This window comes from Oncorhynchus clarkii, chromosome 33, assembly GCF_045791955.1.
Source record: "Oncorhynchus clarkii lewisi isolate Uvic-CL-2024 chromosome 33, UVic_Ocla_1.0, whole genome shotgun sequence".
Classification (NCBI taxonomy): Eukaryota; Metazoa; Chordata; class Actinopteri; order Salmoniformes; family Salmonidae; genus Oncorhynchus; species Oncorhynchus clarkii.
The window spans coordinates 22001181-22017138 of record NC_092179.1 but is presented as its reverse complement, the minus strand read 5'-3'; the positions used below and the strand labels follow the sequence as shown (position 1 = coordinate 22017138).

Sequence of the window (15958 nt, the reverse complement as noted above, 5' to 3'; positions counted from 1 at the left end):
GACGCATATAAGGCCCTGCCCCGCCCCCCTTTCGGAAAAGCTGACCACGACTCCATTTTGTTGATCCCTGCAGATAGAAACTAAAAAAAGAAGCTCCCGCGCTGAGGTCTGTTCAACGCTGGTCCGACCAATCTGATTCCACACTCCAAGACTGCTTCCATCACGTGGACTGGGATATGTTTCGTATTGCATCAGACAACAACATTGACAAATACGCTGATTCGGTGAGCGAGTTCATTAGAACGTGCGTTGAAGATGTCGTTCCCATAGCAACGATTAAAACATTCCCAAACCAGAAACCGTGGATTGATGGCAGCATTCGCGTGAAACTGAAAGCCCGAACCACTACTTTTATTCAGGGCAAGGTGACCGGAAACATGACCGAATACAAACAGTGTAACTATTCCCTCCGCAAGGCAATCAAAAAAGATAAGCGTCAGTATCGAGACAAAGTAGAATCTCAATTCAACGGCTCAGACACAAGAGGTATGTGGCAGGGTCTACAGTCAATCACGGATTACAAAAGAAAACCAGCCCCGTCACGGACCAGGATGTCTTGCTCCCAGGCAGACTAAATAACTTTTTTGCCCGCTTTGAGGACAATACAGTGCCACTGACACGGCCCGCAACTAAAACATGCAGACTCTCCTTCACTGCAGCCGACGTGAGGAAAACATTTAAACGTGTCAACCCTCGCAGGGCTGCAGGCCCAGACGGCATCCCCAGCCGCGCCCTCAGAGCATGCGCAGACCAGCTGGTTGGTGTGTTTACGGACATATTCAATCAATCCCTATCCCAGTCTGTTGCTCCCACATGCTTCAAGAGGGCCACCATTGTTCCTGTTCCCAAGAAAGCTAAGGTAACTGAGCTAAACGTAGCACTCACTTCCGTCATCATGAAGTGCTTTGAGAGACTAGTCAAGGACCATATCACATCAACCCTTCCTGACACCCTAGACCCACTCCAATTTGCTTAGCGCCCAAATAGGTCCACAGACGATGCAATCTCAACCACACTGCACACTGCCCTAACCCATCTGGACAAGAGGAATACCTATGTGAGAATGCTGTTCATCGACTACAGCTCGGCATTTAACACCATAGTGCCCTCCAAGCTCGTCATCAAGCTCGAGACCCTGGATCTCGACCCCGCCCTGTGCAACTGGGTATTGGACTTCCTGACGGGCCGCCCCCAGGTGGTGAGGGTAGGCAACAACATTTCCACCCCGCTGATCCTCAACACTGGGGCCCCACAAGGGTGCTTTCTGAGCCCTCTCCTGTACTCCCTGTTCACCCACGACTGCGTGGCCACGCACACCTCCAACTCAATCATCAAGTTTGCGGACGACACAACAGTGGTAGGCTTGATTACCAACAACGACGAGACGGCCTACAGGGAGGAGGTGAGGGCCCTCGGAGTGTGGTGTCAGGAAAATAACCTCACACTCAACGTCAACAAAACTAAGGAGATGATTGTGGACTTCAGGAAACAGCAGAGGGAACACACACTATCCACATCGATGGAACCGTAGTGGAGAGGGTAGTAAGTTTTAAGTTCCTCGGCGTACACATCACAGACAAACTGAATTTGTCCACCCACACAGACAGCATCGTGAAGAAGGCGCAGCAGCGACTCTTCAACCTCAGGAGGCTGAAGAAATTTGGCTTTTCACCAAAAGCACTCACAAACTTCTACAGATGCACAATTGAGAGCATCCTGTCGGGCTGTATCACCGCCTGGTACGGCAACTGTTCCGCCCACAACCGTAAGGCTATCCAGAGGGTAGTGAGGTCTGCACAACGCATCACCGGGGGCAAACTACCTGCCCTCCAGGACACCTACACCACCCGATGTCACAGGAAGGCCATAAAGATCATCAAGGACAACAACCACCCGAGCCACTGCCTGTTCACCCCGCTATCATCCTGAAGGCGAGGTCAGTACAGGTGCATCAAAGCTGGGACCGAGAGACTGAAAAACAGCTTCTATCTCAAGGCCATCAGACTGTTAAACCGCCACCACTAACATTGAGTGGCTGCTGCCAACACACTGACTCAACTCCAGCCACTTTAATAATGGGAATTGATGGGAAATTATGTAAAATATATCACTAGCCACTTTAAACAATGCTACCTAATATAATGTTTACATACCCTACATAATTCATCTCATATGTATATGTATATACTGTACTCTATATCATCTACTGCATCTTTATGTAATACATGCCACTTTAACTATGCCACTTTGTTTACATACTCATCTCATATGTATATACTCCGCTCAATACCATCTACTGTATCTTGCCTATGCCGGTCTGTACCATCACTCATTCATATATCTTTATGTACATATTCTTTATCCCCTTACACTTGTGTCTATAAGGTAGTAGTTTTGGAATTGTTAGCTAGATTACTTGTTGGTTATTACTGCATTGTCGGAACTAGAAGCACAAGCATTTCGCTACACTCGCATTAACATCTGCTAACCATGTGTATGTGACAAATAAAATTTGATTTGATTTAATTTGAGGTCACATATTCACTGATACATGTTTGTCTATGAGAACATCATAGGGCAGCTGCCAATATATGTAAGAACTTTACTCACCCTACAGAGTCATGGACATTACTGTCTGAGATCACAGAACTGTATTTCATGTAATGTTCTCAACACAAAAACTGAGTTTGGTAAGAGGGCTTTTAGCCTTGCTGCCCCATTATATTGGAACACCTTGCAAAAGGACTTGAAATTACATCATCTTATTCTGATTGATGATTTAAAATCCCAGATTGGAGGACTGCTGACCACAGACAGCATGTTTTTAAACCTGCTCTTTTAGTATTTTAACTTCCATTCATTGTTATGTTTTATGTGGTGTTGTGTCTCATGTGTATACTGTATGGATGCTGCTGCCTTGACCAGGGCTCACTTGAACAATATGTCAATCTCAATGGGAATTTTCATGTTAAATAAAGGATAAATAAATACAATGAAATCTTAATATAAAGAGAACATACTGGGTTTCATCTTTTGTAATGATGGTGTACAGAGTCTCAATGTGTCTGGTCAGAGACAGAGGAGAGGAGGCAGGGAGCTGAACTCAGTCAGGAACAGAGTATCAGTCCTGCACAGTGGAGCCCCTCTTCTCTCAATGGCAGTCCAATAGTCCAGTAGTCCGCATTCAGTCCACACAGTTCACTGCACTAACACTACTTTGCCTGCAGGGGACAAAACAGGACAAATTAGTGTTCCTCTTTTCCATAAATATCAATGTTACCATACCATATTACCATAACACTATAACACTAATCAACAGACAAAGTCGTATATGTATATATGTATATATATCTTTAGATACATTAATATGATTTTTTTCTTCATATTGTTTTCACTATTAATTATGGTTTTGTCTTGCTAAACAACATTGATAGTGATCATATTTTATGGTACTTAAACCAATAATAGTATTGTATTTAATACATTTGTATTCGCTTCATTTCTTTACATATTAATAGGACTTCTATGACTATTTGGTGACGACTGTAGGAGCAAGATCATCAGATTGTAATGGACTCTCAGTTGTAATCTGATGGATCCTTAGTGGTATAAGTTTACTGACTAATGGTGATGTGGAGAAGGCCAGAAGATGATTTGCATTGTGATGATGCTCTGCATCGACAGCACATGCTTCAGTGGTCTGGGAGTGTTTATATCCCTGTGAGTTGAACACTTCATGACTGAGAGCTGTCCTTCATGACAACAGAACCCACAACTACCATGACTTTTATCATCATCTTCATCTGGATACTTGCTCTCTGCTTCAAGGGTAAAGAAAATTCCATGTTTGTTTAATGAAACGTAATCCATTTGAGTGAACTAAAAGGTAGTTAAAAATGTGTTATTACATAAAGTATAATACCCATTTTATCTGTCATTAATTGCATGGTGGCACATCTGTTATGTCTTCCTCCCTGAATCCACCATAAAGGTTAAAACCAGTCCACTCCCTCATCTGTCCCAGTCAAGGGTATTTCAGATAGTGGTCAACTGCTAGACTGGTAGCTGTGGGAGTGAAACTGAGATTTACATAGACAGGGCTGGGTGGTTCTGCTTGTCCCAGAATAGAGCAGCACTGTCACCAGATGTTCACTCTGTTCCCAGGAGGTTGGAGGTAGAGAAGACCAGGGTAAATATAATGGAGAAGTGTAGAGTACACATAGTTGAAAACCATTACTAAAACATCTAATTTAATAAAATCATATTCGGAATGAAAAATGATATATATAAATATATGTTATGGAAAGTAACAATTGAGCAATGTGAGTTCTGAGAGCAGATCTTAGAGGTTTATTATCAAATACCACTAATTATCATCACTGGTAATGATGCTACAGTATAACAGGATCATTCAGTTGTAGAAATTATTGTTGAGTTGGATCAGATGCCCTTTTAATTCTGTTTGAAAACATGAGAGTAGCTATATGTTACAATGCTAAATTATGAAAGAAGCGGATTGATATGAATTAGTATGAAATGTGCTGCCTATTCATGAGATGGTGATCACTGGAATCATTATTAAATGAACTATTCTGGTTACTTTCCTAATCAAAACAAGACGTATTTCAACTCAGGCAAGAAAACATGTACAACTTACTCTCAAAATAGTTCATTTAACACACAGCACTACTGATATTATTCGCTATAATACTGTAACATTCAGCTCTAAAATACTAATGTTTCCAGAACTAGCACCATGTAGAGACTCTCAAGACCTTTACAATGGCTTCTCCTGTCTCTAGATGCTACACTGACTTTTCCGGAAGGTGGCCGAATCACCTGTCTTGTCGTGGGTGACCCTGCAGGTGTACACCTCTCCCTCTTCCCAGCGTGCCTTGCTCAGGGTCAGGTTGCTGCGGCTGTGAAAGACACCATTATTTTCCTCTGTGGTGGTCAGGACCCCCTCCATCACCTCTGTCCTGACCACCTCCCAGATCACCAACACCCCCTCGGGGGAGTAGCTGCTCAGCAGGCAGGCCAGTGTGGCCGAGACCCCAGATAGCAGCTCAGAGGACAGGGGGAACAGAGACACTGTCGGCCTGACAGAAGAACCAGCTGGAGGAGAGGAGAGAGGAGGTTCAGCTACTACTAATAATGTTTAATGGGAGAGGCCGTACATAAACCTCCCTCAGTCAGACTGCACAGTGACTGTACTGCTACAGCTGGGACCTACAGCAGGTGCTGAGGGGAGGTGATGATCCAGTACAATGACACAGTGTGTAGTAGAGCTGAACAACATGAGAGTCAAACTAGAGCTATGTCTAGAAGACCATTACTGATCACTAAATGTTTCTCCTCACCATTAACTACATGTTGACTCTGTTGAGTAACTCAAGGAAAACCATCAACCAATCTGAATAGAGATATTGTGCAATGATCAAAACCCCTAAAGATAACTTGTGTTTTGAATAGCAACATGATTCAAACACATACAATAAAGCCCCTAAACATTACCCAGACATCCTCCCTCACACCACTGTGGTAGTTCCAGAGAGCAGCAGGTGAAGCAGGAGACTGGAGATGTCAGAGCTCTGGAGATCTCCCCTTTAGATCATAGTCACTCAGCAGCATCACACATTCCAGTTACTGACCCTGACCACTCGGGGGAGAATGAGAGCAGATACTATCTGTTATAATAACACAGTAATAACAATATGCTCCATTTGTAGATGTCTATAATTAATATATCAGTCCCCATTCAGCATGTACTGTATATCAGAAACCCTGTCAGTGATTACATAGCTATCATGTTTCTACATCACACAACATTTATTAATAAAATCTGGAAGACTATTTAAGTGAAAAAGCCAGAGGAGGTGTTGTATATGGCCAATGTACCATGGTTAAAGGCTGTTCTTAAGCACGACTCAACGCGGAGTGTCTGGACACAGACCTTAGCCTGGCATATTTGCCATATATCACAAACCCCTGAGGTGCTTTATTTCTGTTATAAAATGGTTACCAAAATAATTAGAGCAGTAAAAATAAAAGTTGTTTTCATACCCATGGTATACGGTCTCATAGACCACGGCTGCCAGCCAATCATCGCTGAGGGCTCGAACACCCCAGTTTAAATTACATATAAGACACTTTGATTTGAGATAACATAACATGATTATAACCCACTTAAACAATCTAAGGTTCTGTCAAGTTATAACCTCTCTCATGCCACACCCGGCTAGAACCTTCCAGAACCTTCCCAGCCTATGATTGAGCCCAGATGAGGCTTGTTTACCAATCAAGGCCATGACTGGCTGGACAATGAGCCTCAATCATTAAAATGCTGCTGTTCACACAGATCCCTTCAACTACAGTATCCATGTGGCATCAAAAAGTATATTTGCATAGTAAGGACACTTTGCATAGACAGCACATGCTTCAGCGCTCTAAGAGTGTTTATAGCCCTGTGAGTTTTACATTTCATGTCTGAGAACTGTCCTTCATGATAACAGAACCCACAACAACCATGACTTTTAACACCTTCTTCATCTGGATATTTGCCCTGTGTCTCCAAGGTAAAATATTTAACAGAAAATGACCTGGACCTTATTAACAATAATAAATAGAATCTCCTTACGGTTGATGTTAAAATTATGCATTGGAGAAATGTATGAGAGATGGAATGTTAATGATACATGCCATCTCTGTTTCAGAGACCAGAGGCCAGTACACTGTGACTCAGACTCCTGCAGTGAAAGCTGTTTCAGAGGGTCTCTCAGTCAGTCTCAGCTGTAAGACCAGCAGTGCTGTGTACAGTGACTTCTTGGGACAGAGGTTGGCCTGGTACCAACAGAAACCTGGAGGAGCTCCTAAACTCCTTATTTACTATACTACAACACTTCAGTCTGGGACTCCATCTAGATTCAGTGGCAGTGGATCTGGGAGTGACTTCACCCTGACCATCAGTGGAGTCCAGGCTGAAGATGCAGGAGATTACTACTGTCAGAGTTTCCACTATCCAGGTAGCACTCGGTGGTTCACACAGTGATACAGAGTCGTACAAAAACCTCTCAGTCAGACTGCACAGTGACTGTACTGATACAGCTGGGACCTACTGCAGGTGCTAAGGGGAGGAGTTGATGCAGTACAATGACACAGTGTGTAGTAGAGCTGAACAACAATATCTGTCTGATAACTCTAAGCTGTTTGATCATATTCAGTCACTATCCCATGTGTTCCTTACTGCATTTTAACTCATTATTATTGAGTATCTCATGGAGAACCATGAACCCATCATTCTACAAAAAAATTCACATCTTCCAAAACAGCCTTCCTTACTTTAGACCGTTTGGAAATTGTATTTTTAAGATGTAGAAGAGGTGCTGAGTTTCATGTACTGTAATTATGGTCTACAAAGTCCCAGTGTGTCTGATCAGAGACACAGGAGAGGAGGGAGGGAGCTGAACTCAGGAACAGAGTCAGGAACAGAGTAGCAGTCCTGCACATTGGATCCCCTCTTCCCACAGTGTTAGTCCTTTCCATGACATAGAACTGAACAGGTGAATACAGGTGAAAGATATGATCCCTTATTGATGTCGCTTGTTAAATCCACTTCAATTAAAGATTAAAGGGGAGGACACAGGTTAAAGATGGATTTTCAAGCCATGAGACAATTGAGACGTGGATTTTGTGTCAAGAACTGCAACGCTGCTAGACAATCAGCCTCAACCTTTAAAAAATTGCTGTTCACACAGATCTCTCCAATGGAAAGACTGCATGAATTTGAACCAGGAAGATTTTTCGTTGGACGCTATCGGTCCGAAACGTGGGCACAAAGCAACAAGCTACCTCATGAGCAAACACGCTCAATTCCATACACGATTATATGAAATTGCATATTTCAGGCTGGCTTCAAGGTTTGGGTGGAGGTGGTTGAGTAACACTGGGCTGTGACTGGAGCAGAGATGGATAGAAAGGTAGTGTCACACGGAATGACGCTTTTGAGACGAAGCAGGTACGGGGAGTAAAACATGTAATTATAACGGACAGAGACGAGACAGGAACAGCGTCAGAAACAAATTCAAAAGACAAAAACAATACAATGCAGCAGCGGGAACAAAGCTTGGGAACTGACAAATATAGGGGAGGAAATCACAGGTGATAAGTGAGTCCAGGTGTGTCCAATAACGCTGAAGCGAGTGACGAGGGAGGGCAGGTGTGAGTGATGATGGCAGGAGCGTGTGGTGCAGGGTAATCTGGCGCCCTCAAGCGCCAGGGGAAGGGAAGAGCGGGAGCAGTTGTGACAGGTAGTGGGGTTAGGAGTTGAGGTGGACGGAATGGAGTGTAGTGGCGGAGTGGAAAAAGGTGGAGGTATAGTAAGAGTAAAGGTTAAGAAGATGAGGAAGCCTGAGTAGAGTAGAGTAGAGTAGTGTAATGGAATTGTAATATTTGTCATTTTCTTCTAACTAATTTCTGTGTTCTATTTATGTGCTGTTCTATAAACCAATTTCTGTGTTCATGCAAGTGGCTGACTGAACGAATCCTCACTATCAGTAGCTGCAATTTGGCAGTATGCCCAGACCTTGTTTTGAAAACGAGAATGAAAGATATCTCAGTTTCAAAGTCTCAGCTTAGAAAGAAGAAGTCTTGTGAGGTATTTGTCTGTCACATGTTATGAACCAGTATTGGTCGGTCACATGAATGAAACAAAACAGTAATGATTAATTAATTATGTTAAATCATGCAAATGTAACTTGTCTGTGTATAGCCGTATATAAGACAGATGCTGGGATTGCCCGGGGAGAGCTCCTGATTGACATGAGTACTACGGTGTATTGAGTTGGTTGGAATCGCTCCAGCACGCTGACAATAAACAATGATTCATTTAAGATTGACTTTGAGTGTCCCTGTGTAAGAATTTCCACAACAATAGGGATGGGGGAGGTTCGGTTTTCAGTTTTGTACTGAGAGAAGTGGAGTTCAAGGTGTTGGTGAAATTTAAGGATCAAGGTGGAGTCACGGCGGTGAGTCTGATCGTGTTGACTAGGGATTTGGAGAGTAAAGTAGGAGAGGTTAACTCTGCAAAAGTTCTTTGTGATGGAAGTTTGGTGGTGGTGTGTTTCAATGTTAAATAGGATGAGAAGGAGCTCAAACTCAAGCAGGTATGTAAACGTTTGGTTGATAGTAGCATGCCGGATCAAACTGGGCGGAAGTGGGTGAAGGGAGTTATTACATGAGTTCCAGAAATTGTTAACATAGCAAAGCGCCTCCAGATAACACGAGATGGGAAGAAGGTGGGGGAGAACATACAGTGGAAGTCGGAATTTTACATACACTTGGGTTGGAGTCATTAAAACTCATTTTTCAACCACTCCACAAATTTCTTGTTTAACAAACTATAGTTTTGGCAAGTTGGTTAGGACATCTACTTTGTACATGACACAAGTAATTTTTCCAACAATTGTTTACAGACAGATTATTTCACTTATAATTCACTGTATCACAATTCCAGTGGGTAATAAGTTTACATACACTAAGATGACTGTGCCTTTAAACAACTTGGAAAATTCCAGAAAATGATGTCATGGCTTTAGAAGCTTCTGATAGGCTAATTTATATAATTTGAGTCAATTGGAGGTGTACCTGTAGATGTATTTCAAGGCCTACTGGTTCATCCTTGGGAGCAATTTCCAAAAGCCTGAAGGTACCACGTTCATCTGTGCAAACAAGAGTACGCAAATATAAACACCATGGGACCACGCAGCCGTCATACCGCTCAGGAAGGATACGCGTTTTGTCTCCTAGAGATGAACGTACTTTGGTGCGAAAAGTGTAAATCAATCCCAGAACAACAGCAAAGGACCTTGTGAAGATGCTGGAGGAAACAGGTACAAAAGTATCTATATCCACAGTAAAACGAGTCCTACACCAACATAACCTGAAAGGCCGCTCAGCAAGGAAGAAGCCACTGCTCCAAAACGGTTTGTAACTGCGCATGCAGACAAAGATCGTAATTTTTGGAGAAATGTCCTCTTGTCTGATGACACAAAAATAGAACTGTTTGGCCATAATGACCATCATTATGTTTGGAGGAAAAAGGGGGAGGCTTGCAAGCCGAAGAACACCATCCCAACTGTGAAGCATGGGGGTGGCGGTATCATGTTGTGGGGGTGCTTCGCTGCAGGATGGACTGGTGCACTTCACAAAATAGATGGCATCATGAGGGGGGAAATTATGTGGATATATTGAAGCAGCATCTCAAGACATCCGCCAGGAAGTTAAAGCTTGGTCGCAAATGGGTCTTCCAAATGGACAATGACCCCAAGCATACTTCCAAAGTTGTGGCAAAATGGCTTAAGGACAACAAAGTCAAGGTATTGGAGTGGCCATCCAAAGCCCTGACCTCAAACCTATAGAACATTTGTGGGCAGAACTAAAAAAGCATGTGAGCAAAGAGGCCTACAAACCTGACTCAGTTACACCAGCTCTGTCAGGAGGAATGGGCCAAAATTCACCCAACTTATTGTGGTGAAGCTTGTGGAAGGCTCCCCGAAATGTTTAACCCAAGTTAAACAATTTAAAAGCAATGCTACCAAATGCTAATGAAGTGTATGTAAACTTCGGACCCACTGGGAATGTTATGAACAAAATAAAAGCTGAAATAAACAATTATTTCTACTACTATTCTGACATTTCACATTATTAAATTAAAGTTATGATCCTAACTGACCTAAGCCAGGGAATCTTTACTAGGATTAAATGTGAGTTTAAATGAGTTCAAATGTAATTGGCTAAGGTGTTTGTTAACTTCCGACTTCAACTGTACATACATTTTACACATACATCTTTCATACAAATGTTGCATGCACATTTTACACACATGGCACTTAAATATAAAGCAGTCAGATAACAATAATACATTACCAAACATAATGTCACGTTCTGACCTTAGTTCCTTTGTTTTGTCTTTGTTTTAGTATGGTCAGGGCGTGAGTTGGAATGGGCAATCTATGTTCTTTTTTCTATAATTTGGGATTTCTGTGTTTGGCCTGGTATGGTTCTCAATCAGAGGCAGCTGTCAATCGTTGTCTCTGATTGAGAACCATACTTAGGTAGCCTGGTTTCACCTTTGAGTTGTGAGTTGTGATTGTTTTCTGTTGTGTATATTCACCAGCCAGAACTGTTTTCGGTCGTTCTCGTTGTTATTTTCGTGTTCAATTAATAAATATGGACACATACCACGCTGCACCTTGGTCCTCCTCTTCTTCCACCACCGACGACCGTTACACATAAGGTCTTTATTCCCAATCCTCAGCCACACTACCCACTTATTACCATAGTCCACCCTTGTTTGTGCTGTGATGTTTTACATAATTTCTTTACCTTTCTAATCGTAAAGTATCCACAGATTGTGAGCTAAAGATAAAAACCTTTCCTACGAGTGTTATACTATTTATTGACTGACTATGGCTTTCCATATCGCCCAACACTGCTATTTCTAAGGTTTATACACAGGCATACATATACCCGTAGTATATTCACTGTCTAGGCACACTAGGTAAGACCTGGGCGGACCACCCCCTTGTATTTTGGTTAGGGAACCAGGTGGTGCTAAGTTAGATAGGTAGTGAGTAGGCAGGTTAGATAGGAGAGGGGGGCTTTGACATTTACTTTCTTTGCATTGGTTCCGTCCAGCCCCTTTTCCCCATATTACCATGTGAATAAATAAATTCCTAGTAAACGGTAAATTCTCTGCCTATTGTCATCCTTACTCACACCTACAGTCCAGACCTCTTTCACTTCATGGAGAGTTGAATTATAGCAGAGTGTTGCGTTCCCTCTTCATAGAGGCGTGCGTAACATGATGGGGGCTCACCCGGGATCATTCCATTAAACCCACCAGACCCTGCTGCTCTGAGCTCTCTGTGGTTAGTGATTGAGGTGTGATGGTTGGTTGTGAGTTTGGATGACTTGTTTAGTTTTTGTGTCCAGTAGATTGCTGTGTACAAGATGGCTGCCTCAGCCATATCCAAGTTTTTTGAAGCGCCCTCTATTGATTGTTTGGTGAGGTTTCGTAAAGTAGACCTTTTAGCTGTAGCTGCCAATTATGGATTCGTTATCCCTGAGAAAGCCCTAAAGGCTGAGCTTTTGGTGCTCGTCAGGGAGGGTTTAGTGAGAGAACGAATTCTCTCATTGCAAGGAGAGGAGACGGGTAGACCATCCGATGCCAACTCGGAGGACAGGGCGGAGGAAGGGTTTGCTCGTACCCCATTTACCTCCCCCGATTTGACCCTTTATCTTCAGCTTCAGGTCGTTCAGGCGGGACCACTAGGCTGAAGGTGAGGCTGGCCCGTTTAGAAAATGGAGCAAAAAGATAGAGAGACAGATGCAGTTTGAACTTGAAATGAGGAAAATAGAAGCCGACAAGGAGGTGAGGATCCGACAACTAGAGCTAGATGCTGGCTCCAGTGCGACTCCACAAACTGCTTATCATCAAGTCCACTTTGATGTAAGTAGAAATATTGCTTTAGTCCCTCCATTTCGAGAGTCGGAAGTTGATTCCTATTTCTCGGCGTTTGAGCGTGTGGCAGCTGCGCTGCATTGGCCACTCAAGGTTTGGCCGCTCCTGTTGCAATGTAAAGTGTCTGGGAAAGCCCAGGAAGTAGTAGCTGCTCTCTCCCTGGAAGACAGTTTACACTATGATACAGTTAAAGCTTCCGTGTTGCTGGCTTATGAGTTGGTGCCTGAAGCTTATAGGCAGCGCTTGTTACTGGAATTAAATTCCTACATGTTTTAATAACCAATTAAATTTAGCACTCTGTCCACTCCTAAGAACTTGTAAGACTCTTATTTGCATAAAATGGACAGAGACCAGTCTCAAAATCAATCAGCAGCGTTTATTTTCGAGAGTACTGAACATGAAACATTTTACAACAGGTTATAAACTGAAAATGGCGTCATTAGTTTTCGTACTATCCCGTCTCATCTCCACTCCAGTACAATGGCTGTATAGTTCTCAAGCCTTCCCACATCGTCTCTCCCAATTTAGATAATTTATGACCCGAGCCAAGGTCTGCCTGCATTCTAGCCAGTCTGACGATAAGTTCATTCATTTCTTGATTATATTTACACACATTATATTCAGTACCAGGATTAAAAGAAAATTCATACATCTATACAGTAACATAATAGTATTCTGATTAGTCAGTCCTGATTGAAATGTATACATAATTAGTCATTATTGATAAATAAATCCCTTAACAGCGTTTCAGGAACCACAAGAAACCCTCTCACCGTACGTTTGTTGAGTTTGCTAGAGACAAAGAGTCAAAACTGGGCAGTCCACAATCACGTGAACCTTTTGGTGACAGTAAAAACATTCACGGATTTCATGAAAAGGCTTAGGGTTGTCAGAGGAAAAGCAACCTGAACGAGGAACTGATGACGTAATCGTCCAGCCTTCAAAACGAGGTGCACCAAAGACAGTCTTGTGTGTCAAAGCGTACTCATCTGCCAACACTGCTGCCTGTCGCCACTTTCTGTTCATTTAAAAGAACTACAATTCTATCTGGGAGGTTGCTTTTAATCACCCATCACCCATAATCATCGTCTCAGATTTTGAAATGATGCTTTACAACAAAAGCAATCCAAGTGTTTGTGTAAGTTTATCGATAGCCAGGCATAGCATTATGTACACTTAGCATCAGGAAGCTTGGTCACGAAAATCAGCATCAGGAAGCTTGGTCGCAAAAATCAGAAAAGCAATCAAATGAACCGTTTACCTTTGATGATCTTCAGATGTTTTCACTCACGAGACTCCCAGTTACACAGCAAATGTTCCTTTTGTTCCATAAAGATTATTTTTATACCCAAAATACCGACGTTTGTTTGTCGCGTTATGTTCAGAAATCCACAGGAAAGAGCGGTCACGACAACGCAGACGTAAGTTCCAAATAGTCTTCATAATGTCCACAGAAACATGTCAAAAAAAAATTATAATCATTCCTCAGGTAGTTTTTAAAATATATATTCGATAATATATCAACCGAGTGTGCAGCTTTTTCCATAACAGCGGGAGGAACAATGGCGGCTTTACTCAATTGCGCACAAACTCACTCTGAGAGCCCCCACCTCTCCACTTACGCAATGTGATCCTTCACGCTCATTCTTCAAAGTAAAAGCCTGAAACTATGTCTAAAGACTATTGACACCTTAGGGAAGCCACAGAAAAGGAATCTGGTTGATATCTCTTTAAATGGAGGATAGGCATGCATAGGAACACAGATGTTTCAAAATAAGAGGCACTTCCTGATTGGATTTTCCTCAGGCTTTCGCCTGCTATATAAGTTCTGTTATACTCACAGACAATATGTTTACAGTTTTGGAAACTTTAGAGTGTTTTCTATCCTAATCTGTCAATTATATGCATATTCTAGCATCTGATCCTGAGAAATAGGCCGTTTACTTTGGGAACGTTACTTTTCCAAACATAAAAATAGTGCCCCCTAGCTTCAAGAGGATAATGCGAGTGTAGCGAAATGCTTGTGCTTCTAGTTCCGACAATGCAGTATTAACCAATACTCTAACAATTCCAAAACTACTACCTTATACACACAAGTGTAAAAGGATAAAGATAATGTATATAAATGAATGAGTGATGGTACAGAACGGCATAGGCAAGATGCAGTAGATGGTATCGAGTACAGTATATACATATGAGATGAGTAATGTAGGGTATGTAAACAAAGTGGCATAGTTTAAAGTGGCTAGTGATACATGTATTACATAAAGATGCAGTAGATGATATAGGGTACAATATATACATTTACATATGAGATGAGTAATGTAGGGTATGTAAACATTATGTTAAGTAGCATTGTTTAAAGTGGCTAGTGATATATTTTACATCAATTTCCATCAATTCCTTTTATTAAAGTGGCTGGAGTTGAGTCAGTGTGTTGGCAGCAGCCACTCAATGTTAGTGGTGGCTGTTTAACAGTCTGATGGCCTTGAGATAGAAGCTGTTTTTCAGTCTCTCGGTCCCTGCTTTGATGCACCTATACTGACCTCGCCTTCTGGATGATAGCGGGGTGAACAGGCAGTGGCTCGGGTGGTTGTTGTCCTTGATGATCTTTATGGCCTTCCTGTGACATCGGGTGGTGTAGGTGTCCTGGAGGACAGGTAGTTTGCCCCCGGTGATGCGTTGTGCGGAACTCACTACCCTCTGGAGAGCTTTACGTTTGTGGGCGGAGCAGTTGCCGTACAGCCCGACAGAATGCTCTCAATTGTGCATCTGTAGAAGTTTGTGAGTGCTTTTGGTGACAAGCCGAATTTCTTCATCCTCCTGAGATTGAAGAGGCGCTGCTGCGCCTTCTTCACGACGCTGTCTGTGTGGGTGGACCAATTCAGTTTGTCCATGATGTGGACGCCGAGGAACTTAAAACTTACTACCCTCTCCACTACTGTCCCATCGATGTGGATAGGGGGGTGCTCCCTCTGCTGTTTCCTGAAGTCCACAATCATCTCCTTTGTTTTGTTGACGTTGAGTGTGAGGTTATTTTCCTGACACCACACTCTGAGGGCCCTCGCCTCCTCCCTGTAGGCCGTATCGTCGTTGTTGGTAATCAAGCCTACCACTGTAGTGTCGTCGGCAAACTTGATGATTGAGTTGGAGGCGTGCATGGCCACGCAGTCGTGGGTGAACAGGGAGTACAGGAGAGGGCTCAGAACGCACCCTTGTGGGGCCCCAGTGTTGAGGATCAGCGGGGTGGAAATGTTGTTACCTACCCTTACCACCTGGGGGCGGCCCGTCAGGACGTCCAGTACCCAGTTGCACAGGGCGGGGTCGAGACCCAGGGTCTCGAGCTTGATGACGAGTTTGGATTGTACTATGGTGTTAAATGCTGAGCTGTAGTCGATGAACAGCATTCTCACATAGGTATTCCTCTTGTCCAGATGG

General features: G+C 42.9%; 1 gene segment (V, D, J or C); it reads left to right on the top strand.

The window, feature by feature from the left end:
* Positions 1-3744: 3744 nt before the first annotated feature.
* LOC139392717 (Ig kappa chain V region BS-5-like) lies at positions 3745-8894 on the top strand. The segment is given in 2 exon segments: positions 3745-3829; positions 6714-8894. Coding segments are annotated over 2 exon segments (408 nt in total).
* The last annotated feature ends 7064 nt before the right edge of the window (positions 8895-15958 follow it).